At 38.9% G+C, this 27,753-nt stretch overlaps 1 protein-coding gene across 1 annotated transcript; it reads left to right on the plus strand.

Annotated features, from left to right (window-relative positions):
* agps (alkylglycerone phosphate synthase) lies at positions 1–27,491 on the plus strand. The gene is made up of 20 exons (XM_087803666.1): positions 1–211; positions 2,956–3,045; positions 4,340–4,430; positions 4,495–4,615; positions 4,687–4,761; positions 5,210–5,281; positions 5,548–5,627; positions 7,616–7,696; positions 9,187–9,312; positions 9,546–9,654; positions 12,037–12,164; positions 13,151–13,202; positions 14,249–14,325; positions 14,386–14,498; positions 16,201–16,270; positions 16,707–16,768; positions 17,711–17,800; positions 19,916–20,015; positions 20,293–20,350; positions 26,532–27,491. Exons 1-20 carry the CDS (start codon positions 15–17, stop codon positions 26,651–26,653), a joined length of 1,914 nt encoding a protein of 637 aa, XP_087659792.1. The 5' UTR covers positions 1–14; the 3' UTR covers positions 26,654–27,491.
* The last annotated feature ends 262 nt before the right edge of the window (positions 27,492–27,753 follow it).

A 27,753-nucleotide genomic window follows, 5' to 3' on the forward strand; every position in this document is an offset into this window, starting at 1 on the left:
AACACGGAAGCAGCATGGCGTCCGGCGGCGACAGCAGCAACGGCGGAGAGCTCCCTGACAGGGAGAGAATCGCGGGGCAAAGACTAGGAATCACTACCGGCCATGTACCGAGGACGGGCGAGGATGACCCCGCCGTCGCTGCGGTGGAGTGCAAAGCCCAGGGGAGCCACCCGCAGACGACCAAGGAGCAGAAGACGGTGCCCAGGAGGAGGTAGGAGGCAGGGATGGAGCAACAGTGAACCGTCTGTCTGGTCCTCTTCACAACAGCAGCATTGTTGCAGCTAACTTACTCCGCCTGACCCGTGGAGACGGAACGTACAAGTAAAAGATGGGGACACAGTTAGCCTGCTAGCTAACGTCACTTAGCTACCGGAGTAGCATTTGTATTTTAAGTGGGCGCGGCTACTTTCACTCCAGCACAAATGTCAACTTTAACTTTTAAAAATGAAGTCAAACATCAGTTTTCATCTTAGTAGTGATATTTTCAGAAGGAAAAGACGAGTTTGCGTAAAGCTCGCAAAAGTTCCATAAGCTCAGTTAGCTTGGTAGCTGCTGATAAAGTGATATTCAACGTTGAATAAACATGTTTAATGTAGAGTCTGTTTTTATGCAAACGTTCTAAAAATAACTGCGACACCTTTGGCAAATATGTAAAAGAATACAAAGCGTTCAGTGAGTTATATTTCTGCCGGAAGTTTCGTTTTTTTTTTTCTTCCCCCGAGTTGATCCGGTTGGCTGAGAAAAGTGGTGGTCTGACTTCCAACCTATGAGCTCTTCCACTCGGTGAGCGCCAACCTCCAGCTCTCTGTGCTGACATCTAGTGCGGATACCAGCTAAAAATATGATTGAACAAGATCAGAGAGTTCCAAAAGCACCTTGATCCCAAGGTCGCTGCAACCTTTGCAGAAGTTTGAAACTTTTCCGAGAAATGGCTTGAATTGACTTGACGGGAAACCAGCTGTGTTACAACTTCCTGGTGCAGATAAAACTGCCTAGTCTAGTTTCAAACACAAAAAATGCTTATTTTTTTCCGTTAAAGGGGTTATGATCTTCTCCAGAGTACTTGAAGTGTTGAATACTAAAAATAAACACATTATTGAGTTAATATTTCAAACAAAGACTTCATTATGTATTGTTAGACGTTAATTTCCCCTCCTCTGGTGCAACAGGTTGGGGCAAAAAATCCAGATTTGCTGGTGATGTAACTATAAAGGTATGGGTTAAACATCTGCCAAAACTCTGAGTTAGTTACACACCTCCTTCTTTTATCATCCTTGTTTATTACTAACTCATCTGCTCAACATTTCTTCCACCTGTCAGTGCAGTTTTTCTGTAAATCTGTTAGATATTGTGTAAGCTATGACTGTAGACGTGTACTCTTGATTTTTTTTATAAGCTCCTCTGCTCCCTTGTTGTTGTTTTTTTACTCTGTACAGTTATTAGCCAATTCATATTTTTATGCTTTCTGATTCTGGAGCCTTCATTGGTACATCTTAACAAATGGAAACGTAAGAATAATACCGTTAAGTGTAACCTTTCTTAGGCGTATGACATATTAAAAGCCTGGTTTGGTTACAATCCTTAAATATTCTTCAATAACAAAATAAAATGTGCACTTGTTAAATCAAATCAGTGGCGACAGGTTCATTACAACAGTGTTAGTGTGTTATCAATCTAACCATGTTACTTTTCTTTACGTTCTTTGATTCGATTTTGTAGATGTTTTTGTTTCCAATTTTTGGTGCTCTTCAGTAATTTATAGAAAATAAAGTGATTTATTAGACTTAAAATAAAAGGGTTGAAAGTTCATATTTTGGCTTTTCTTAGGAAGAGCATCTGTTACTATCTGCAAAGTGACAGCCTTTCTTAAAACTATTTTATGCTAATCTGTGTGTTGTCTCATAACAAGAGACAGTCAAGGAATGTTGTTTTGATAAAAGGGTAAGTACGTAGCATGGATAGTTCCAACTTCCATATGTCATATGATACCCCTTTTCACTGCCTTGCTAAAAATGTTGTAGTAACAGTTTTGCTTGCATTTTGAGGAACACAGATTTATTGCATAAAAACTGTATTTTATATGTAAAACAAAAGAATGGACATTACATAAAATCTTATTTGAGATTCAAGATAGCTTTCGGAAGGGAAACCTCACACTCCATATGTATGAAAAACCTCAAAAGTTCCATTAATATTTGTCTCACAGTTTGTTTCCATTTAGTCTCGATAAAGTTAATTCGGTTTGCTTATGGGGAAAAAAAGACCTTCATTCCCCCAGAATGACCTTTAAATGAGTCTCAGCAAATCAAAAGCATAAACTCAACTTTCCTGTGTACATTTTTACGTATTTTCCCCACGTCCAAAAACAAATAAAGAAGTGTTTGTCTTTCTATGCTCTAAAAATACTGGAGGAGATCCAGGGTTCCCCCCAGCTTTTTTCCAAAGTAGCTGCAAAATCCCACAACCTTGTTAAGTTGAAGAAAAAATGTTGAATGGCTTGATTTTATTTGCTCTAATAGCAAGTTTTTAAGCAGAAGTCTATTCTGACTGACACAACTGTTGGTACATAAAACTCCAGATTAATAAATAAAGCAGAACATTTTTTTAACTATGTGGATCACACGATGAAGAATTGGCAGACGACTCGAGTCATATGTTACTGGTTAACTGTAAAATCTCTTCTTTATAACCTGTAAACTATATTATCGTGGGAGATGAGTGAGGGAGTCAGGTCACTGTCAGGACTATTGTTCTCTGTGTAAACAGACAATTGCCGCTCACATGTGTAGCAGAGTAATTGCATAGTAACGCTCTTCTGAGGATTTCCACACATTCTTTGAATCTTAAACACAGACTTATTCTGAAAATGTCTGCTCGTGCACAGGGTGTGTCCTAAGAAGCCCTTCTTTCATGAACTGTATCTGTTTTTAACTGATGATATTTTGTCCTCCACAGACAGGAGGTCATGAAATGGAACGGCTGGGGTTACAGTGATTCAAAATTCGTCTATAACAAAAAGGGCCAGGCGGAGTTTACTGGTCAAAGGTATGATATCATTTATCTGGCAGACTCATCCAGATCTTAATTTAAGAAAGTTCATTGATCATTTGTTCATCTTAAACTGAGCTGACGCCTCTACACTCATCAGTGTGGTGCTACTGCCACCCAGTGGTTGAAATATAAAACGACAACCACATCACACTCTTAAGACATTTACTTTTTATTTACTTGGATTTTAATTTGAAGTGTGGTTACCATTTTAACATACCTACAGCAGCTTCTGCTTACACAATCTTGAATGAGAAACCTGTGCCGCATACTTCAACTAGAGACAGCTGAATAAGTGTCACTTTCTTCTCAACATTAATTGCAGCAAAAGGCTTTTTATTTGTGCTTACGTGTTCCTTTTGCCGTGGGTGGTAATGGTGTAGCTTTACATTTTAATATTCAGGTTGGTAAGAGCAGCACAAGTTTGGGTGCTTCATTAAAACTCTTGTGATACATTTTTAAATGAATTGAAAATTGGTTGAATCTTATCACCATTCAAACACTAATTTCTATGCTATAAAAATACAATTTCATCAATATTATTTTACTCACCAGTATCTGCCCATATTCAAGTTTACATATGTTCTCTAAAAGAGAGATGGAAACCTAACAAAGTTAAAGTTGAGCAAGGAAACTGCTGAATCTCTGAGAATGAGACCTGGACCCATGTTGATAGTTATAGACGAAAACATTTTCTTAGAATCCAATGTCGGTCTTACTTTAAATACACCAATAATTGCATTACACAAGGACTCTGCTGTCTTTTCTTTAATTAACCTTCAGTCTTTATAGGCTGTGATATGTATAAGCTTTGAAGGTAATCTGGATTTTACGTTTAATAATAATTTACATTTTTATGGATCTTTATAGCTCTTGGGGGCCACAAAAAAATGCCCAGGTGGCTGCCCAGGTTTGGCCCCCAGGCCTCAAGTTTGACAAATATTGCTTAGCAGCTGTTTTCTGAGTAAAAACGTGTGTAAGAAAACACGACGAAGGTCACATTTTGAAACATGACAAAGACATAACTCGATTCATTTGAAAATGAAAATAACAAACAATGCAATAAATGAATTAGGAAATATCTTTAATAATTTAGAAAATATGATAAATGCCATCTAGAAGGACAATGTTGCAGTTGGTCAAGTTACATTCATTATTATGTGTATCTTATTTGCTTCTTCCGTGCTGATTTCTGTACATGTCTAAAACGCTTAGTTTCAAACACCTTATATAATAATGAATAATTCGAATAATATTCTGTCTTTCTTTCTTCTGTTCTTTCTTTAACCAGGTACAAGCTGAGCGGGTTGATCATTCCTGGTCTGAAAGACTGGATGGAGGGCACGTTTGGAACCAGTCTTCAACACAAAACTCCAGCAATGGTGACTCTCCTCTCCCATCCAATTGTCACTGGTGGGGAAGTAACAACGGTTTGTTCTGTTTCAGCCTTTACTGAATAGCAACGCTGTGCAGCCTCCAAACATAAACAAGGCCTTTGTAGACGATCTTAAATGCACAGGCATCCCCTTGTCTCTGGATGCAGAGGATCGGGTATATCGTGGCTACGGTGTGTGTTCTTGGAAAATCTTTACTATTAATTTCTTTCCGAACTGTCTGATCCACAACCTGTCCTTTTAGGCCACTGCTTACACGAGATCTTCGCCCTACGAGAAGGGAAAATTGGACGCGTTCCAGACATGGTGTTGTGGCCAAGTGAGTGAACTATGTCACGTCATTTCCTGCATCTCCCATCACTTTGCTTATCTAGATGGTACACATGGGAAATATAAATATATATGAGTGGACGAGGATTTCATTCATTAACAAAACTCAAAACGTTTGGAGACGTCCTTTTGTGTAATGTGTCTTCTGTGTTGTCTTGGATAAAGCAGGAGCTATGTGTGATCTATACATGCGGCAGCAGCACTTAAGTCTGGTTAAAGACACGCGTGTGGCTGTAAAACCCCATAACACACACCCCTCACACACACACACATTCAGGCAGTTTTAATGCCTGATCCTGAATTAAAAGCAGCCACAGATGGAAGAATTGAATATGCAGAATTATGCAATGTTATTGTGAAATCATTTTTGAGAATGAAAACAAAACGTGTCCTGTGATGGCCTCTAATTTTATAAATGATCCTCTTTGTCTTTGTAGACTGTCATGATGATGTAGTGAAGATTGTGGAGCTGGCTTGCAAACACAATGTTTGTATAATACCATACGGCGGTGAGTAATGGAATATCGTTCTATACAATTCCTCCGGGAGCGCTACACGGAAGGGTATTTTCTGTAGTTGAAAAAAAAAAGAATTATGCTGTTCCACCCGCTGGTTTTATTTCAATCCTATTAACATTTGTATTCTCTTTTGGATGATTAAAAACATCTAAAACTAGAACTTGTTGGTGTTAATGTCGTCATTGATCCACAGAAGCAGAAAGTGTAGAACGAAGAGTAACGAAGCAAATCTCTTGTTTTATTGAATCATCATCCAGGAGGGACGAGCGTCTCCAGCGCTCTGGAGTGTCCTCCGGAGGAAACTCGCTCCATCGTGTCTCTGGATACCTCACAGATGGTAGGTAAACATGTGTGTTGGAGAGAGCTGCTCGTCTTGAAATGGTTAGAAAACACAGGAAAGGCTTTCGTCAACATACATTTGTAGTTGTTCCATTTATTCCCATTTAAATAATAAGAACTTTTTCTTTTTCTATTTTCTTCATCTAATACATGGTTCTGTGGTAACATTTGTAAATGTGTTATATTTCAATTTCATGCAATATTTTTTCCCCATTCCTTTGTCTTTCTATCTCCTTCATTTCCATGTTCTCTTTCCTTCTCTCTGCATATTTATGTTCTTTTAACTTGCATCTTCCTTTTTATTCATTTTTTCTCATTCCATTCTTTCCTTGTTCCTTTTTTAACTTCATTAACATTTTTTTTCTTTAATAATTGTCCATTTGTCACTTATTCTTTTGCCACCTTTCTTTCTTTAGTTAGTTTCTTTACTTAAATTCCTTTTTTTCTTTACTTCGATCCCAATCTTCATTCATCTTTCTTCTCATGTCTTTCTTTGTTCTTTCTTTTTATACTGTTTTTTTTATGTTCTTCTGTCTCACTTCACTTTTCTTAATTTTTTCATCTTTAGTTTTTCATCCTTTTTTCCCTTTTCCTTGTTTCCTTTTTTATCTTCCCTCTTTTCCCTTTTAATTTTTATATTCATTTCTGTCATCTTCTCCTTCAGTCATTGGGTCATCAGAATCTTCTACTTTAACCTCTCTTCATCATCCTCCCCAGTCACTTCCATTTTCTTCAAGGCCTCACACACTCTTTACAAAATGATTTTATTATCTTGAAAGTAGCATTCCAATACTTAAATGGACATTATAAATCTTGACGAAGCTAAACTGTAGATTTCTGTCATATTTGCTGTACATTGACAAATTTACAACACCTCAGTGCGAGGTGCATTTCTCACAGTAAATTTTAAGGAATTGGTTTCTAGTACAGCCCTCATATGAATTACTAAAGGTGGAGTGTGCAATGGGACTAGATATGATGATACTTTGGTACCCGCCATTAATCATCCGGCAAATTCAGGCCACTTACAGTGAGCATATGTCCCATTTGATAGAATATAAAATGTTGAATATCATCCGTACACTACTTTGATCCTGCCCAACGCGAGCATGATATATAGTGTGTCCAGAGCTGAAGGCCTGCCAAAGTTTGGTGCCACAGACTCCAGAGTTAAGGGTCAAAGATGAGGTGGCTCCGGTGGTAGCTTTGAAAGAGGCACTATGGAAGGAACATAAAGTTTATTACCTTTACAGAATAATTGATGGCAGGCATGCATCGACCTCCCGCAGTTCGTGGTCGGCCTTGTGGTCAGCAGCCCAAATAAAAGGCATATATTTGGAGTGTGATGTTAACCGTTTTACCTTGAGAAACTGCCTGTTACTCTCTTCTCAGAGCCCATATTCACAAATTATCTCTGAGGCTAGAAGCTACAAAACCTAACCAAGTAGCATGTTACACAACAGCTCATTCAGTTTTACAACAACAACATGTATATATAAAAATTAAACTCTCCGGATTGACTAGCATCTTTCAAATGTTGTTTTCCTCCCCAAGAGCAGTAAGTCCCTCATCATGACCATGTTTTGAAGTTATTGCTTTATTAAGTTTTCCTCTGTCGATAATCTCTGAGAAGGAGAGGTTACGAGAGCTAAGTCCATTATGCAGTAATGATGGTCTTCATTCCTCCTCTGCGGTGAGTTAGAAAAGCACCAGAGTCTTGAAAGGACTCAAGGCTGTGGATCAGACAAGCGAGTTGGAGTGTAGCCAAGACATGAGGTCACAACAACTTAGACCATAACATTTATTCTAGTCCCATTATCATCACCTCCTGAAATTTCAATTTAAATCAGTTTTTTAAATCTAAAACAGACCGACCGGTATATAAAAGCATAACCTCCTTGGCAGAGGTAATTGTTGTGCATTTGAAGGATGAACATGCATTTAAGAACGGAGAATCCTCTTCATTCTGTCTGTTTAATCTTCCAGCATCGCATCATCTGGATTGATGAGAAGAATCTAACTGCCCATGTGGAAGCTGGCATCACTGGTCAGGATCTGGAGCGCTTGGTAAGTCTCTCTCTCTCTCTCTTAGTGCCACATGAATGCCAAATCTGCCCTTTCACCTGCTCGTGATCACACCACCTCGGTAACTGTTTTATGGAGGTTTGGCAGAAATGAGTTTGAGGAAGAAGGCGAGCGCTGAAGGGGAAAGATTAGTGAGCGAGGTGGCAGTCCGGACCAGATGGTACCATCAAGCTAATTCAGAAAAATGTAAAAGGAGCAAGCGTTTGATGTGGCAGATTTCGTGAGTCGCATTTAAAGCAGGGTCTTCTTCGACTGTGCGATTCGAAGGAGCAGATGGGTCCGCGTTATCAAGTGCCTTCTAGGAAAAGGCAGTGATAAAATAAGGTCTGCTTGTACCCTCATCCTAAAAGCAGGGCCTCTGGTGAAGCATCTTTAAGTTCCTTGTCGTTATTGTTACTTTTTCTTTTTAACTTTTACTGTTTAATGGTTCACCCAAAGACAGAATCCTTTATGGCTTTGTCTACTTTTGATGGATAGTCTGACTGTTAACGTCCTCAAGGAAAACCTGTTATCCTTTCACATTCATTTATATGAGGAATTTTGTGTTTGTCAATATAATAACTACAAAAAATGTTTTTTATCACTTAAGTTGAACAACAATGTATTACTTTCAATAAACGTTAAACGGCACATGGTACACAACATTCACTATTACTTGTTAGAATTATTACAGTCACTCAGTAGTCAAGTAAAATAAAAATAAAGGAATAAAAACAATGTTCAATAAAGACACATTTTTTGTGTGACTTAATGTATTATGTATCAATGTTAATGATGAGTGAAATGGTAGATGTAGAAATAAAGACGGAAAACAACCAGTGTGAAAGTGAGTTTCCTCTAAGAAATAATTCTGAACAAGATTTAAGATTATTTTAATGAATTAGTATATGATTGGACCTCTAATCATTATTCTATTTAGATGTTGTCTTTGTCTTGGTTTTTATTATTCATCAGGTTCCGTTCGGTCATCAAAGGTCATGATATAAACATGCTAATTTGTGTTAAACTTTAAATTTTGTTAAAATTGAATAAAAAGTTGAACCAAACATTGTATACTAGACTTGGACTAGGGATTACTTTAGGCACCTGGTTAAGGAGTTTGGCATTTATGGGTCAAGTTAGTCATTAAAAAGGTAAAATAAACAATTTTTAAAAATCATAAATAACCTCTGCTTTTTTCTGTATGATGGAGGCACTGAGTGGATTGAAATAAAGATAAAATGAACATTGTTTTTTACAAACAGGGTGATGCTATTAATCTTTTTATCCAATTAAAAAAAAAAAAAATTGAAATGGTCTAACTTGTAGTTATATTCTTTAGTAAAGTTGGCTACTTTGTTACTCTTATCCTTCATTGTGAATTATTAAGTAATGGAAGGCCACAATTTAATCTTGTAATTTTATAATTGGTTGGTATAATGCTAATGTTGAAAGTAACTGTTCCTGACTTTATGTTTTGTCTCCTTGTGCAGCTCAACGAGAGCGGGTACTGCACAGGACACGAGCCTGACTCCATGGAGTTCAGCACTCTGGGGGGCTGGGTGGCAACCAGAGCATCTGGCATGAAGAAGAATGTCTATGGCAACATCGAGGACCTGGTGGGTCGCCTGCCCTGCCCCTCACCTCAATCCCCATGAAACTATTAATAGACAACCTTTTGGAAAAAAAGGATTGTTATAGTGTGTTTGTGAAATTTAAATAAATTATTTATTTACAGTTATAAAACTTACTTGACACACTTCAAAACAATGTGATACTGCTTTACTAATCAAATTTACAAAAATGTTCTTTTTTTTCAATTTGATGTTAATTCTTTTATCTCTCTAAATAGGTGGTCCACATCAAGATGGTGACTCCTCAAGGAGTGATAGAAAAGAGCTGTCTGGGTCCCCGAGTCTCCACAGGACCGGACGTTCACCACTTCATCTTGGGTTCAGAAGGTTTGCTCAGTTTTTATTCCTTCAAAATCATGTGTGCACACAAGTTCACCCTCACGTGTGAATGCAGCTTCTGCTGGCTTTTAGATATGATGGCAACATCAGGGCGATTCTCATGGCCTCATTCTTACACATTAACCAGCGATAGTGTAAAACATTTTGAGGGGGTTCACAACGAGCCACATCTGCAGTGCCCTGTCCTTGTGCACACCCACAGAGAATACTGCCATATGCCAGCGCCCCTGCATAATGAGGGGGTTCAAAGAGTCTTGGAATCATCATGTAAACAGATGTGGCTCCAAACTTTATATTCGCCCTACAATGCACAGAAACGTGACTTTTGACTTTGCTGGAAAATGTACTTTCAGCTGGAAGAATAAACTGATGTTATTTGGATTGATTAATTTCGCTTTTAGTTAAATCTTTGTTTTCTTTGATTTATTCAACATGATTCTATGTTTTTTTCTTTATCTTAAGTTGATAACAAATGGATTATTCAACGTTATATCATAGTAAAAAGTGTAAACGGACATCAATAATCCAAGATAAATGTGAAATATATACTCACTCCTAGACTTTTATTATTCAGTTGTTCAGGTGTTTTCAGCTGAAAATTAACCTTTCTTTAAAAGAGTTTTGAGTTAGACTTTGAGTTAGTGAAACAACAGTAAACAACTAGTCTCTAACATAAATAAAATCCCTTTCACACTCCCTTTCTAACTCTCAAGCTCCCCAACTTGAACTTTAACACCAACACCCTCAGTGAACTCGTAGCAGTTTCTACATTGAGTTAATGTTTGCTTTGTTTTTATACTAGCACATTTTTAATCAGCATACTCTTTGGGTCATCCTACTGCAAAAAAGCAATGACGGTTTTATAGATGGCATCAACGAACAGTTCAATAAAGAGTCAACCATTTTACTATAAAGCACCTCTTGAATCATTTAAAAAAGGTGTTTATCTCTCTGTCATCAAGTTACATATTATCTCATATTGTTTCTCCTCGGTAGTATACATCATTTCCCACACTTTTTACTACATTTGTGAGATGATGCCGTCCAGGATAGATTGCTACATAAAAGAAATACGCGGTGCCCTACCAGTCCCTTCTATTGCGTTTATTCCCAGGAGTTTATCTGACTTTGCCTTTCTTACCTCCATGTTAGCTCTCCTTCACTCAAGCCCCGCCTCATTCATCTCTCTGCCCTTACCCCCTCACTTCTAGGCGCCCCCCTCTCGGGTAGGAGGGGCTTCAGGGTTCTTCTTCGTTATAATGGAGTCACATGTTTTCTAGGGGGCCACTGGGGAGCGGCGTGTGACATGCAGTGTCATATCTGAGGGCTCATTAAAGGCGACTTCAGCCAGAGATGTGGCCGTAGATGTCATTGAAAATACATGGTTTAATGTATCATAGAGCAAAGCAAAATACACGCGTCACGTTAAATAGAGCAGTTGGTAATCACCACCAGTACTGCTCTACTATATCTATATAATACTTTATTTGGTTTTATGCCAATGAAAAGGGCAAAGTGCTGCACTAACAAATGTATTTGCCAAAGTACAGCACATTTATTTGTTTATGCTGCTAAGATGAATGTCTCTGCAGCTAAACATTAAGTCTCCCTTGAGAATACACCACCGTGATTAATCTTCTTTAGTTATGACACTAACAGTACAAGTGTGGGAAATGAGCATTACTAATTTATAGCAAAAAAAAAATCCATTCTTAATAGTAAAATCTTTTCAATCTTGATTTCCTTTTAAATAGCACTCAAGCCACTGTTTCCCTCTTTCCACATGGTATGGTTTGTATGGAATTTGCAGCAAAAATATGTTAACCTTAAGTTTCACTGACGCACTGCGAAGTAACAACTCTGCTTAATTCAAAGTCGTCTATTCATCTCAATGGTGAACAAATTGCAGCTCATTTATTAATTTATTTAGTCAAATATGAGAATATTAGTTTTCCATTTGCAATATGGAATCACAATATTTGCTTTTTTCCTTTTTCTATTGCTTTATTACGTTCTTCAGCACTTTTTTTTTTTTTTGCCTTTGGCAGCAGTAGCAACTAATGAACAGATTTCGGGGTCACAAGGTCGGCCGGAGGTTTAGGTGAACCTGTATATGTGGTGCGGCTGACTGCCTTTGATAGGTTCTTTCTCTTTTCCTTCGTGTTCCTGTCTGATAAATCTTACGTCCCCCCTACCAGTGTGTGGCATAAAACCAGAACCACAAGGTGAAATTTGAGACAAAGGTCACTGCAACCCCCCTCAGGACATGTACCAGTCCCCTGTAAAGTGGTTTTTAGTTCCGGTCCAGGACGGGGTTAGGGCAAAGAAATTATGGGAACTGACTAATACTTTTTCTTTTTCTCCCCACAGGGACCCTCGGTGTGGTTACTGAGGTGACAATGAAGATCCGGCCCGTACCAGAGTACCGGAAATACGGCTCTGTGGTTTTCCCCAACTTTGAGAAGGGTGTCGCTTGTCTGAGAGAAGTTGCCAAACGGGTAACTAGTGCTGTACACAATATTTCATGACATTACACACTTAACTTGTGTAATTTCCAACAAACATACTATCACTTCTGACATGTCAAAACAACGTTTTCTAATCCTGTCCCCAAAAAGAGAAAAAAAAATACCCTTCAGTCTAACTTTTGAATACATTTATAAAATAATAATGAGTTGCCACTGCTGCCTAAAGCAAGAGTTCAACTCAAAGCATTGGTCCTAAACCATCATGGCAAGTCGCGTCATGCCAGACCTTTTAATTCCTAGAGCTCATTTGTTTTAAAATACAATAGTAATTAAACGTTTTCTTGGTCAAACAGTATAGTTGATACAGAAGATATCCAATACCAGTGCTAAACTGTTGTTTCTAATGTTGCTGGACTAAAAAGTAGTTTTAATTAAAAAGCAAAATGTTTAAAAATAAAGATACATTTTAATTGCCTGTATTTTATATATTAGCACTTATCAATAGTTTTAGCTGACAAATATGTTCATCTTTTTAAAGTATTTAACTCTTGTTTTGTCTCCATCAACCATCATATATACCTATTGAATATTTATTAATTCAAATAATATAAAGGATTTAAATATGGTGGATCACATGTTTTTTTTAAGTATGATTTTATGTATATGGAAGATTGAATATGTTTGTTTCTGGCTCCCCCTAGTGTTACAACTGTGTAGGTGCAGAGACACAAAAAACCCAATACTATTGTCAAAACCTGCACAAGCATTTCTATACAAAAAAAATATTCTTTACTATTTTAGGCATTATGGAAATAACTGCTGGATGGGTCCTCAGTTAAAATTGTGTAGAGAAAACCTCCATTAAAAACTATAGAAAGAAAGTTCTGCTTCTCAAATCAGGACTGTTCAGAATAAAACTTGAAAAGAAATGTCAAAAAGTGACATTTAGTAGTTATGCTTAAATGTAAAAGTAATTTAATATTAATTTGTTATCTATGCTATCTTTATTTCAACAGAGGTGTGCCCCTGCATCTATTCGACTTATGGATAATGAGCAGTTTAAATTTGGTAAGTTGATGATTTACTGTGCATGCAGGGTTTCCCAATACTAGGTGGTGTTTTAGAACGTGGATGCTCGTCATTATGCAGCTGCACTAATGCGGCCCCAGAACTGACGCACAATGAAAAATGGCTGCTAGACAAAATTAAGTAGTTGTTGCATTGAAGTTTTATGATGTTGTTCCTTGAGGTCTAGTGGAATGCGTCTGGCATTGCCAGAGATCTCTGTAAAGTTCCTCAGCCCTCCAGGGATCTCATTATCTCCCCTATATTTCCACTTTTCACATAGTAGGCACTTCTTAGCGGTTAAGTATGGGAGATGATGCAACCAGGTTTTTTCTCTAATAACCAAAACTCACGGCTCTAAGATACCATCCTTTTCTTGTGGGTCCCTCCTCTCATTTTAAATAATGTGAAGTAAGGAGAAGTGACGTGTTCATACAGATTTATATTGTCAGATTTTAAATGGTTGCAGTCTTGGGCAGTATTTTTTCGGCTGCAGTAAAACCATGGCAACGTGTTAATTTTCCCTCTCTGGATGTTGAGCATGTAATTAATGAGTATGATGGCTGCTACAGACCTAAAGACCTGCAATCAAAATTTGGAATGGAAACAATTAGGACACTAAGTGATGAAGAGACTCGAGCTGAGGGGGGAGGGGGGGTAAATGAACTGTTAAGTCTCTGTGACATCACCCGTGACTTCCATGCTGTGATTGATAACCATCCCATTTGCCCCAGCCCCTCATTTTCGCTTGTCCACAGGCGCTTTTGTGCGTCCGATCAGGAATAAATCAAAAAGTGTGTGTGAGGAAGACGGATATCGCTGTGTCAACCCCACTTCCCTTCAGAAAGCCCCTGATTTATGGTCGCTGTCGCTGACAGCCACTGGCCAGTTATAAAGTAATTCAAATGTTGCCATTTATTTTTCCTCCTTTTGTCGAAAAGTGCAACTAAATCGGACTGGCTCGCCCTCTCAGCATACTTTGGAATACAAGAAGGAGCAGTAACGCCTCACGTGTGAGCCTACAATTCTCAAAAATGTATTTTTTCCAGGTCACGCACTGAAGCCTCAAGTGTCATCTATCTTCACTTCCTTCTTGGAGGGCCTGAAGAAATTCTACATCACTAAGGTAGAGTTAGGGTTCCTAACAATCCTATTCTCAATTCTCACTTTTGAATGTGTATTTCAGTTCAAAGGTTTTGACCCGAACCGCCTGTGTGTGGCCACCCTGCTGTTCGAGGGCAACCGTGAGAAGGTCCTGCAGCATGAGAAGCAAGTTTATGACATTGCTGCGAAGTTTGGGTTAGTAGACTCTTTCATTTTCAGGCTCACAGCAAATATCACCCAGACATCAAAGCGTGGTGTGTGCAGTACATCAGAGCCAAAATGGCCTCTAATTGAACTCTTCTGTACCAGATGACCAAGTTTTGGTTTTGGTTTTTGTTGTTGTGCGTGTTTGATAAATTAGTTTATACATGTGAGCAGTTGTTGTTTTTTTTACTCTAAATCAGTCATAACTCGTGGTTTAGAAGTTAAACTGCCTGCCATTATTTAATTAAATTTAGATTCTATTTGTAACTTGTTTAAGATATTTGTTCAACGGAACAAACGTGTCAAACTCACAACTAAATCTATCTTGCCCAGTCGTTTCACGCAGGGCATCGGCTGGTTGGCTCTAAATCCTTGTAGATTAATGTTCATATTAATATGTTGACCTAAAAAGGTACCAGTGTTTAGGATAAGATAAGACGCATATTATAAATGTCCAAAAAATGATGAAACTGAAATTATTTGGTGAAAATCACACTTCTACATCCTTTTGGGTAAACATACATTTGTTTGTGGCCAGAAGTATATATAGAATTACAAAATTACTTTTGGTTAGAATAAGGATACTAGACAAACTGTGTTTCTGAGGAGCCGAGCTAGCAAATTAAAAGAAAGTTTTAAGTAAATAAATATTTTATCCGACACAATTCAAGCTGCAATTGCTGTCCTTCTCATGACATTATCACAACTCTTACGATTTAAGTATTTTTAATAAATAAATACATACCAAGAGTGTGTGAAAGTTTTAGTTTCTACTGGGGAAACTGCAGGTCGTAAAACACCCCCTGATCATATCCCTGTTTCAAAACAGATGCTGCAAGTTAAATATCAGGCGTCATTCTCATCAGGACTAAACGGGGTGTGAGGAGGCATCTTGGGACTTGTGCTGTAATGTAATTGATCAGATCAATGATGACTTGGGTGGAAATCAATCATCTGTTACTATTAAAGAGATCCCTGTTCCCAACCTGTCCGATAACCTAAGACGGTTGCATCTTTAATGAGTCGATCCTTAAACGTATGTTTATGATACATCGCTCAAGAACAAATCTACAATCTACAAGTTTGGTTTTCTTATTTATAATTTAAGCTTTTTCTTCTTCATGTTTGCACAGAATCCATTTTTCTTTCATTTTAATTGGAAGTCAAAATCCAGTCTTAAAACCATGAGATTCCTGCAGCTCCGTAGATCGCTGTAATATTTATTGATCCTATAATTCTCTCAATCAAACCCTGGCAGGATTCCAGTTCTGGGCGGTTACTGAAGTAATAACATGGCAATAGCCAGCGATGAAATCATAAGAAGCGTGTCAGGTACATGGCGCATCCTTTGCTTTATTGCGTTCTATCAAATAAATCACCATCGGCGATCACATCAAGTGCTGCTGATGGATAAGTGTTATCCTCCAAGGAATATTTTCTTTTAGTGTAGCGCTGGCCTGATCAATATAGTGATTTTCTAATGAGCTCGGCCTGATTGGTTCAGCCAAGAGATGAAAATTTGATTACACACCGCCGGTGATGGATGTGTGGCTGACCTGTGGCGAAGCGAGGAGCGCGGCTCCATTGATCTGTACATTGTTGGAGTGACAGTCTCCGAGGCAGCAGAAGCGCTCGCACCAACAAAGCTAAAAACAAGAGCTGTTGAATATTAACCCCGTTATCTCTGTTCCAGGGGCCTGGCAGCTGGAGAGGACAATGGTCAGAGAGGCTACATGTTGACCTTTGTCATCGCTTACCTCCGGGTGGGTCACTCCTCTGGCTCTGCTCTTGTGAGATGATAGACAGGTGGGGCGGCAGATAGCCGCGCTGGAAGCACAGAAGTGTGACCTCTGTAGGTCTTTGATTTGAGCAGGTCACGGTTCTTATCAGGGCCTCCCAAGACCCCCAAGAACAATTCATGATTATAGAACAGGTTCAATTTAAGAAGCCATTTTGGGCACAACAGTGAATATAATAATATAATTTCTTTAATTTGAATAAAAATAGGAAGGTGTTTTTTAAAACAGTAGTCTTGTTGCATATTCAAATGCTTATGAACATTGCTAAATGTAAGACATGCTAAATAGAGGGAGATAGTTAACAGCTGTTTTGACTGCACCATTTGATTCTATGAGTCAAGTGAACATGCAACAAAAGTGATATCCATAAAGTTCTAATCATGTTTATGTTTTGTTGTAGGATTTGGGGATGGACTACTATCTGATGGGGGAGTCATTTGAAACATCTGTGCCTTGGGACAGGTAAACATCAGAATTATTAATTCTCTGTTACCTTTTCTCTACAATGTGATCCAAATACACTTCATCTAAACCTCTTTATTTGTTTATTTTTGCATAATAAAGAAAATATTTGTACCATGTATAATGTGCAAATCCCCCCCATAAATGACATCTAAACATATGAAGCAGTTGAAATGATAAAGTATACAAATGGCATTTCAATGACTAAAAGAACAACTAAATAAAAGCTAGCAGGCATTGGACGTAAAGCAGTACAAATGTATATCAATTGGTATGTCTGGTCGAAGGATCCTTGTTTACTCTTGAGATGCTGCTTAGTATTTCTCATAGCCAGTGCCTGTTATTTGAAGAAGTCCGATCTAAACCATCATCCTCTCAATCTCTCTCCTTTTTCCTCGTATTTGTTGTGTCTTTGGCATTCATCATGGCTCAACCGTCTACTATCACTATGACTGACACAAACTAGTGACACTTGTGGATGTCGTGCACTCAATAAGTCATCTTAACTTATATCTAGTGTTTTTCTGTATATTGACTTGTTTTCCTTATTTTACAAACACACAAACATACACACACACTCGCACAGCTCCCCGTTGTGTAACATGCCTGACGGGAGAGACCAAGAGATCAGGCACTGAGGCGAGCACATGTGTTTGGCTCATTACCCGTCCTCCTCCTCCTCCTCCTCCTCCTCCTCCTCCTCCTCCTCCTCCTCCTCCTCCTCCTCCTCCCCATCCTCCACCCGACTGCACATGCTGGCGGCCATTTCCTCACCAGTGGTAACCTCCAACACAAAAGTCTTGGCGTTCAAGTCACTGCCCCTTTTCTCCTCTTTCCTTAATGACTAAATCATGCCAGAGGTTTTGAATAAAACATGGCTAATCTTTTAAGATTTTGAAATACATCTCTCTGGTCTATGAAATCTTCTCTTTTTTTTTTCAGGGTTTTGGACATTTGTCGAAATGTCAAAGCACGCATCATTGGAGAGTGTAAAGCGAAAGGAGTCCAATTTCAACCTTTGTCCTCGTGCAGGTAACACGGTCATTCATGCTGCAAATCTGGTTCTATTGATGGTGGTTTTTATTAAAATTGCAGCGGCAAGAGGTTTTCAGCTTCACCCTTGCTCTCTTGTCCCACCCTGGTGTGGTAGTGATACAAATTCTGACCTGTGAAAATAACTGAAAAGGAGTGTTCAGTCTGGAACTGATGAAGTTTTCTTTGTCACTGATCAGAGAAAAGTTATTACCTTGTGACTTAAAGCAGAACTACACGTCACAGCATGTGATATAGTTGCAGCTGCAGCCTGACGTCAAGAAGGTTGTAGGTTTGATAACTACGCCAGGCAAAACTTAAGCAGAAGTCTGTCCTTTTTTCTTTTTTTTTCTACAAGCACCATCATTTTCTGCAACAGTCCATGAAAGAATGTGACCTGTGATTATTTGTCGAAATCTGTGGCCAAAATGTATGGTTTCAAGGAAGATTTGTACTCAAGATGAGATTATTCACTTTATATCTTTATCTTATAGTCTTTATATGGAAATAAATTGATGGTTGAAGGTTTAAGTTTTTGAATACATTTCATAGTAAATTTCAGTATAGTTACAGGATTTTGACGAGAGGTTAAATGAAGCTTCTGAGAATTAAAAGGGAAACTAATATCAAATTCTGTTAAATAATTGCCAGATAAAGACAACATTTTCCTTCTCATTATTTTGAAGTTTTGTAATAGTCCTGCTTGGAGTAAACATCTTAAAATAAAGCAGGTTAAACACTCTGTCTTCAAACTACTAGGAACCAATATTAAAATAAAATAATTAAATGTATCGGTACAAGGGGATGAAAGGAGTTTCCTTTCTTCAATGGAACTGTATTAACTCTGCAGAATAAGCTCTCAAACTAGCCGAGCCTGACCGAACGACTGCTGCACAGCGATGGAGGAGAGATTAGAACGCGGCCTGATTATGCTCGAGTCATTCATTCCTCGGCCACAGCCTGTCACATGATTGATCTGTCCATTTAACCTCCACAGCAGTCACTGTGCCAGGTGATGGGCCATGTCAAATGAACAAGGGCTCGCCTCCCTGCCCCTCTGTCGAGTCTGGCAATTATTATCTTAACAACAATTCAGTGGGAATTGTAATACTTTTCTTGTATTAGCTACAGGATGTTTGACTTGTGAACACTTTCTCTTCAGGAAACAAAAGTGAAAAAGAATAAAGTTTAAACTAGTCAGATGTCTAATATGAATTTATCTGTATTTTTCTTATATTGAAAAACCTTAAAAAATGTTATTAACTAACTGACCTCCTTCTTTCAAGATGCTCTTAAACCTTTTCTTTGTGTATGTACAAAACCAGGTCTCGGTTAACGCACTCCATAATTCTGGTTTTATAATTTAACTATTTTATTGCAATGATTATTTACAAACAATGAATAATTTATCAAATTCTAAATTCATCTATTTCTGTCCATTTAATTCATAAACAGGTTCAAGTTCTATCCCTAACCAGTTACATTAATTCAGTTATTTTATTACATTATTTTTTAAAACTTTTTTTAAATACTTTTAGTGATTTAAGCACTTTGATAAAAGAAACCATCTGGTAACAACATGGCCTTTTATTGCCTTTGTAATACTATAGAAAATAATTTACAATAATAACATTTTTGGTTAACTAGTTTCATAACTAGTTTCTCACCACATGGTATTAAATCATCTATATTTAAACTTTACCTGTAAGTTTCATTTGAGGAACCGTGAGCTGCGTTTGATTTAACTAAAGTTTGAATGTGTCAAAGGTTCTTTATCATTTCAAGGATTTATTTTGAATTACAATGGGATTCATTTAAAAGAAAATATGTTTAAATAATGGAATACTTCTGCATGGAAGCCTCAGAGAATGCAGTGAAAGGCTTCAAAGAGTGTTTAATATCAGTAATTCTATGTCATTAAAGGGGCGATACTTCCTTCCTGCCTCCACATTCTACAAACTTTGAATAGAAAAGAGGTGGAGTTGAAACCTCACAAATACATTGTATGAAAATGAAGCTCTCTGACAACATGATGCCAAAGCGCTGAGCAATAAAGTTTAGGACTGAACTTGAGGTCATACTTGCTGCCTGTTTAACTGTGTTGTGCTCTCGCAGGGTCACCCAGACGTACGACGCCGGTGCCTGCGTCTACTTTTATTTTGCCTTCAACTACAGAGGACTCAGTGATCCAGTACATGTGTTTGAACAAGTAGAGGTACAAACGTTTTTTTAAATTAAAATTGACTCTTAACTTGTATTAAAACATATGAAGTTTTATATAATATAAAGGGTTAATGCCAACAGACTTTGATAAGGTCTCTTTAATTTTTGAGTGCAAATGTTATAGGTAAATACAGTGAAGTTGTGATTCAGGAGCAGATCATTGTTATTATTCCTGGGAAATTAATAGTTGGTTTCGTGGATTACGGTTTTGTTGTAATTGTGAATGTCGAGTATATATTGAGTAAATGATTGTTTCTTCGGTTTTCCAGCATGCAGCGAGAGAAGAAATCCTTGCCAACGGGGGAAGTCTGTCACATCACCATGGAGGTAATACAAGCAACAATCGTAGAAATATCAAAACTGAGTAACATTGTTGTTTCTGAGCATCTTCTCCCAGCTAGTCGTCCACCCTGACTGATCTTAAACCTCTTTTAGTCGGCTTGATGTCATTATTCAGGAACCTCTTCATCTCTAAACTAATAATGATCTTAATCTTAGTCATAAAAATCTGCATTTTTATCGCCGAGTATCTCTACTCATACATTAATGTGGCGTCTTTATTTGATCAATGGGATGTTGTTGCCGACTGCTGAAAATCATTTTTGTATAAACATGCAATTTGAAATATATATTTTTAGATTTAAGTTTAAATTCTCTTTAAACTTACTATAGACATACCTCATGACAGAGTCCATTATTGTCATTTTAAAGCTTCCCTTTTACTTAACTTGCATCACAGTTTTACCCACCCGTTCCACCATGCCTGCACTCTCTTCTTCACATGCCTTACTTTGTGTTCACGCCAAATGTGATTTTGTGACACATGCTGTTTTGCATCTTTGTTCTGAAATCTCGTTTCCAGAATCGAAACAACTTCCCTCCGTCTATATCAATTAAAAAAAAAAAAAAAGAGTAGTTTGATATGCTGGGGGGGTCTAAAGTTATTGGGAAGTGAAAATTGCAGACCAGGTTGAGAGTTTTAGCTCTTTATTTAATTCGAGAGTATTTAAAAAAAAAAAAAAAAAATCCTCAGATGTATTCTGCTTGTTAATGAAGTTTACCTCTTTGGACTGTAAAAAAAAAACTGTAAAATCTGGGCTCTGATTGGTTGACACACCAGATATTTCATTGAATTTCAGATTTTTCAACTCACTAGAAGCACATTGAAGCTTCAATCCTGGTGTCCAAAACAATTCAAGTTCTACGATAAGAGAACTTCTACTGTGACTTTTTCAACACATACATAATGTGCTGTGAAGAGAATTCTTCAGAAAAAAACGACATTATCTGAGTTGTAAATTACATTTCATAATGAATTGTTGCAGCATCATTGATCGCCTCCTTAAATACAAATGATTATATTGATTTATTCTAAAACATGACGACACACGGTTTGATGGTTTGAGGTGAGAAATGGGAGATTTTTCTTTTACATCTGTTCACATCACATTGATGTCTACATATGAAAGTGAACGACGGCGCTGGAGGTGTGATCAAAAGGGCGGCCACAGTTGAGACGTTGTAATGAGAGGAAATCGAGCCGACGACTCGACAGTTTCTTCTCCACCGTCCCTCCGAGCTTGTGGCCAGACGCTCACTGCAGCTACAAACGTGCATCTGCTCTCGCCCCTTTTATTCGTCCAAACTCCTGCAGTCAAACTTCTGTGACTCGCCCGTTAGTCCATTTCACTGCTGACCAAATGAAACGCGAGTGAGGGGGGCGGCTGCTGGAACGGCTCTCGTACACATCGCGGCCAAAACCAAACTGCTACCTTATCTATATTGCCATCCGCCCGCTTGTTTTCATACATCACTTCAGGCTATTCATCACGCCTGTCAAAAACAGTATGCCGTGAATCAGCTGCGGTATTAAATTGCGATTTTTCCAGAAGGCGGGGACGGGTTCAAAATTAAAAGATTGCTAATAAAAAGGAGGCAGCGGGCCAGGGTAAATGATGCTGCCGTTATCGCCTGCTGTACGCTGACCTCCAAACGGTGGCCCGGCGCCCCCCAGCAGCCTGGGGAGGTGACAGAGGGGGGGTCGCAGGAGGGGATATTGATGCAGCACCCAGCGTGCGAGGCCCACTCTGTAATTGTGATTAATAACAGTGGGCCTCGCTATCTAGGCGCAGACACACCAGTTTGTCTGCACACAATCAGCGCTTGACAAATGGAGCTAGTTTCACTGGGTTTTGTGTATCAAACAAAACAGATGTAGTCAAGGATGGGGAGGTGGGAGGGCGCTGCAGGAAATATACATTCTGGTGGCCCTGTAGTCACAGCAGGTCAGCGCTGTGTTGTGTGGGCGTCGGTAAGTGAATTTAGGCGTGTACAGTCTCTCCCAGACATAATATTTCCGTCACTTCAAGACAAATGACGATTATGGTCTTATAAACGGTTCATTTTCGTGACTACAAAAAATAGAATAATCACTTATAAACAGGTTGACAGGCATATTGTAAGGCTGCTGCCTTTTTCCATTTTTTTATCTGTAGTTTTATTGATCTTATTGAATACGTAAAAAACAACAGTTATGCATGTTATGCATGTTTCTTCTAATGATACCATTTTTAAAAGTCATTTTAAAACATGTTTTATTACTCATTAAGACATGTTTTTAAACCAGTCGCTATTCACTATCCCTATTAAAAAGCTTGATGAATAAAAATGAAATATTAGTTGTGAAGCTAAGGTTTTATTTAAGTTATATTTAGTTTTTATTTACTTTCTGAATACAAGCATCATATTCCAGAGTATTTTTAGGTAAAGATGTGATGTTTTCATGTATTGAACCGTACATTTAAAAACTCTACAATATATTTGTTTATGCTACGCCAGTGCTCCCCAACCTGCTGTTCTCATGTCCTTGTTACATCTATTATACTAAACAATATAATAAAAATAATATTTGAAAATGTTTAATATCCTTTTAATCTTAACAAGTTTTAATATTTAAAACATTTTTATTTTTATTTTTAAATAATTACATCGACCCTACCAAAAGAAATGATACCATTTTTGGAACGATTTTGCGGCCCACTTGCAATACCTTGCAATACCGTGGCCCACATGTTGGGAATCACTGTGTTATGCCGTCAAGTATCACCGCCAAATTACTAGAACTAGATCTTCTAAAAACGTTTTCCTTGTGGTTGTTATTAACGCACCAAACTTTTCGGGATACCTAAACTGGAAAAAAAAAAAAAACAATGTGTAAAACTTTATACCATAGACGAGGTGCAACCTGGGGACCACATTTAGCCCCTTGACTACATTTATGCAGTTTTAGATTATAGAAAAAATAAAATTGTGGAATTCTTGATTTGAATTTATAACAATTTCAAAACTAAATATAACTTTTTTAGGTGTTATCTATCTAAAATCATATCTATCTTTTCTTCAAATCAAAATAAGGCTCTTTATGTTCATCCCTTCTTTCTATTGGCTTGACGACCACATGTTCTTTGTTTCCGAAAGCATGAGCACTAGAAGAAGCGTCCCTCTTAACTGGGTCAGCTGCTGGGTATCCATCACTAGAAGAGTCATCCATCTATCCCTCTCCCACCTCTTCGCCAACACGGTGGTATCACAGGGACGCAGCGCCAATACTTAAATCTTCCTTTCAAGTCCTGATCTGACTTCAAAACTGAAGGAGTTCGACCCCCGCGCTGCCTCGAGTGTCGTCCCTCACAAGACGTGACCTCTTTAGAGAAGCTGTTTTGAAGAACGTTTTTAATCATCGTCGGAAGAAAAATGACTCCTCCCTTCATTTTAATGTCTCACTTAAAAAAAAAAAAACTGTCGGCACCTTGTTGCACGTCTGGGCCGCACAGAACCAAACCTGGAGAGATTGATTGCAACAGCGAAGCGAAGAAAGAGAATATGATAAGATAGATGTGTAAATTATCACTGTGATGGAGGCAATGATGCAGTCACGGCACCTTCTGTTTTCCCTCTTCGCTGGGAGGAGAGCGCGACGAAGGTGGGACACGTGGGATGGGAGATGAGGAGGAAGAGGCGGGCCTGCTCCTGGTTGTAGTTACTGTGCAGCAGCTGATTGGTCTCCCTGTCACCATCTGGGGGTGCATGTGGTATCGGCCTTCCCCGTGACCCCCGCTGTCTGTCTCCTTTGTCAGAAGACGGGCCTCCGGAGTCTCCTGGCTGATCCCCATCTGGGATCCCTGGCTGGACTCCGATAACGCTGCTTGACGCATTAGGAACCCTCTGTGGAGCGCCACACTCTTGCAGCTGCATCTAGATCACCTCTTCTACTTCCACTTATCTTCCTTGTGTTTACGCGGCGTCGAGCACATGTTCCTGCCCACACACTTCCCAAACCTACAGTTTAGAAGATGGTGCAGTGACCTTTAAACAAATGTATAAACATGTCCTCCCACTTTAGTGCCACACAGCATTTTTATTTTTTATTTTTAAAAACACAAAGCTGAGATTTTGTACTTAAGGTTAAGCTATAGTTAATTACAATGTAGTCCAAAAACATTTAGTCTTCACTGGCATACACAGTCGAGATCAGAACAATTCACATTTTACTTCCCAGATTTCTACCTTGTTTATTGGCCAAAGTCCAAGAACGCCTACATTTGTTGTTTTAGTCGTTATGTCCATAGCTCCGAAACCTTTGTGTGTCCCTTCGTGATGTCCAATTGAATGTCTTTCATGAGAAGGTTAAAAGGAAATGGTGATTTGTAAAGCCCGTTTCTAGACCAGGGTCACAAAGCGCTTGAAGATAGTCTTGGGTTCGGATCAAGGTTCTGAGCAGTTTTTTTGTGTGTATCTGTGCATCTGTGTGTTCCTCTGGTGTATGTATCCTGAAAACATACTGAGGTTATTTGAAGACTATCCTCAGTGTCTCTGGTCCTGAACAACTGGGATAGACTCCCTAACCCTGCAACTCATGTCGCATGTCAAACACCAGGGTCAGTGGCCATATCTGGCCTGCTAACAGGGTTTGATTTGTACATTGCAAGTTACCATAACTCCTCAAGTGTATCCTATCAAGAATATTCAAACCCATCTTCAAACCTGACTTAAGCATGTTGCAGTAAATCTTTTCTTTTAAACTAAAACTTCCATTGGGACCGTTTTTCAGAATGATATCCATCTGTGGTCAATCAATCACTCGACTACTATTTCACGTTGAATGTTAGGCAAAGGCATATAAAAATATTTACATAATTGTAAAAGCTACGGCTGAGTGTCTCCTTGTGTTACACTCTTTGTTGACAGCGCAGACATCGTGATACCTCTGGCATTCTCTTTGTGCGGATATTGTTCTGTCTATTCGTCTTTAAATCTTCAGTTTGTGTGTCAACATTGTGCTGAGAGTCCTGTGTTACATCTACTAAACTGTAGCTCCTCCCCCTAAACACTGCCTTTTATAGCATCTTCTTCATTAATGGGTGAATGGATTCAAATATCTTCAAGGCCTAAAGTTGATCAACCCTGACACATAGGGATGGTTTCATTCTCTGTATCGATGATTCTAAAACATTGAAACCACCGCCAAAGATTGTACTTAACAAATGAAAAAAATTAGAGAAAGAAAAATGACATTCGGACAAATTACAATGGACGCGTTTCTGCTGTTGCACACTTTTAAGTCTGGTCGATATAAAATTGTGGTCGTGTTAGATTCCTCTCTGTTGACTACCATTAATTCATGTTAGGAACTGGTACACATCTCTAGCAATGGTTGTTAGATGATGATGATGATGATGGTAAGAAAATATTCCAAGAATGCTGCAGAAGCAACAAGTTTACTGAGAGGGATTGAGACGAAGAGTAATAAGTACAAGTTGAAGAGTGTTTATTATAAAAAGAGTTATGATTGACCTGTTCGTAGATAGAAATGTCCTGCTGTGGTTCAACAGCTACACAATCACACATACAAGTCAATGATCAACTTATTATTCAATGAAAATGTGGGGAAATTGTGTGTTGTGGGGTCTCGAAAAGCGCTATATAAATAAATATTACTTACTTACTTACTTCAGTTGAGGTGAAAGAGTGCGTTTAGATTTTCACCCTCAACAAGGAGGCAAACGACCATAATTCAGTTTTGTGTCAACAAACGTTGCACTCGGATCAAGCCTGCGTTGGTCATCTGCTCGTCCTGCTCCGTTGTTACTGCTCAGTGGAACAGCCGGAGCCGCTCGCTCCTCTGTGACGAGGGAGGATGGGAATTGCCGGGGAGTGGTGGCAGGAGGGAAGAGAGCGGTGGACGGCCCGCCGCAGCCTCCTCCTCCTCTGGGAACACACGCAGCCTAATGAGTTTGATAGTCTGCTGAGCTCCATAAATCATGCCATGCAAAACATTTCTCCTCCGTGAATCAAAGCATTTATCACCCTCTGTTTATTCACTCACTCTCACAAGATTGATCGGCTCCGGGCCCCCGCTGGGCAATCAGCCGTGGCGCTCCTGCGCTCGCCTTCCTGCCTGTTTGTTTATCCCTCTCTCCCTCTCTCTCTCTCTCCTTGTCACTCACAGTGGGGAAACTTCGGAAGAAATGGATGCGAGACACCATCTCCGACGTCGGGGTGGGGATGCTCCAGTCCGTCAAGGACTACGTGGACCCTCAGAACATCTTCGGCAACAGAAACCTCCTCTAAAGTCTTTTTTCTCTCGAGCGACTCACGGTAACACATGAGCGTGACCATCACATCCGGTGCCATCTAATAAACACTTGAGCTAACACGCTAGCGCTGTTGTGGATGACCAAGAAAGAACATGTATTTTAATCTTTTCCTAAATACCTTTGCCAACACAAGTGGACTTTTTTTTACTTTCCTGTGTGCATTTCTAAGTGTGTGTTTGTACGTGGGCACTTCTTTAGCGGTCATTTCTTGACAAATGCACTTTCTAAAGCTCTGTGCCTTTTCTTCTGCCTTTTTCCCTCCGAAAAAACACCCCCGTTGTGATGCTAACTTTGACGTGTGACTTCCTGCCTTCTATATGTCCGTCGTACGCGTGTGAAACATCTCTAATCAGTATATTTTAATAACGGAATTCCCTCTAAAGTGATCACGAGAGACTTTGAATTCATCTTTTCTACTTGTTTGTTACTGAGGAAGCCGTGGTGAGTTGCATCCTTCAGGATGGCGGTGCTCCGTCGTACCAAAGACGCATCATGGCGACCTACGCTCACATCTGCTCGTGTCATTTTATTAACAAGCGCACTTTGACCCCTTTTATCATGTCCCTTTGAACCGGTGTTCTATTTGATACCAAATTTGTTACATCGCTTTAAAGCTGTTTACAAGAGAAAATAAACACGTGTGTTGCATTCACGTGCTTCCACTGGATAAACATGTTCTTTTCTAAAAGATTACACTAAATTAAAAGGTCGAACGCATTAAAAAATGATTGCCCTTTTGTGTATCCTTCATAAAATATGGTCCATTTGTCATCGCTGTCTGTGCAATAAATTCTAAGTTTCCCATTTTCTGACTTTACTCTGTCAGCTCTGTTTGCTGTGAGTCCAGTTGGAGCGTCTTGCTTTGCTTCCACGCAGCCTCATTAGGAAGTCATCTTCACCCACGCAAGCGCCCACGCACCGCCGCTGACGTCACGCTCGCACAACACACGGCTCAGCCTTGGACGCTTGAAACACACTGCAGCTTTTTTTTCACACCCACATCCTCCTTTAATACCTTCGGATTGTCTGAATGGAGAAACGGACGACCGTCACCTGCACTTTGAAACACAAGGT

Source organism: Callionymus lyra, chromosome 12 (genome assembly GCF_982586985.1).
Source record: "Callionymus lyra chromosome 12, fCalLyr1.hap1.1, whole genome shotgun sequence".
NCBI classification, from domain to species: Eukaryota; Metazoa; Chordata; class Actinopteri; order Syngnathiformes; family Callionymidae; genus Callionymus; species Callionymus lyra.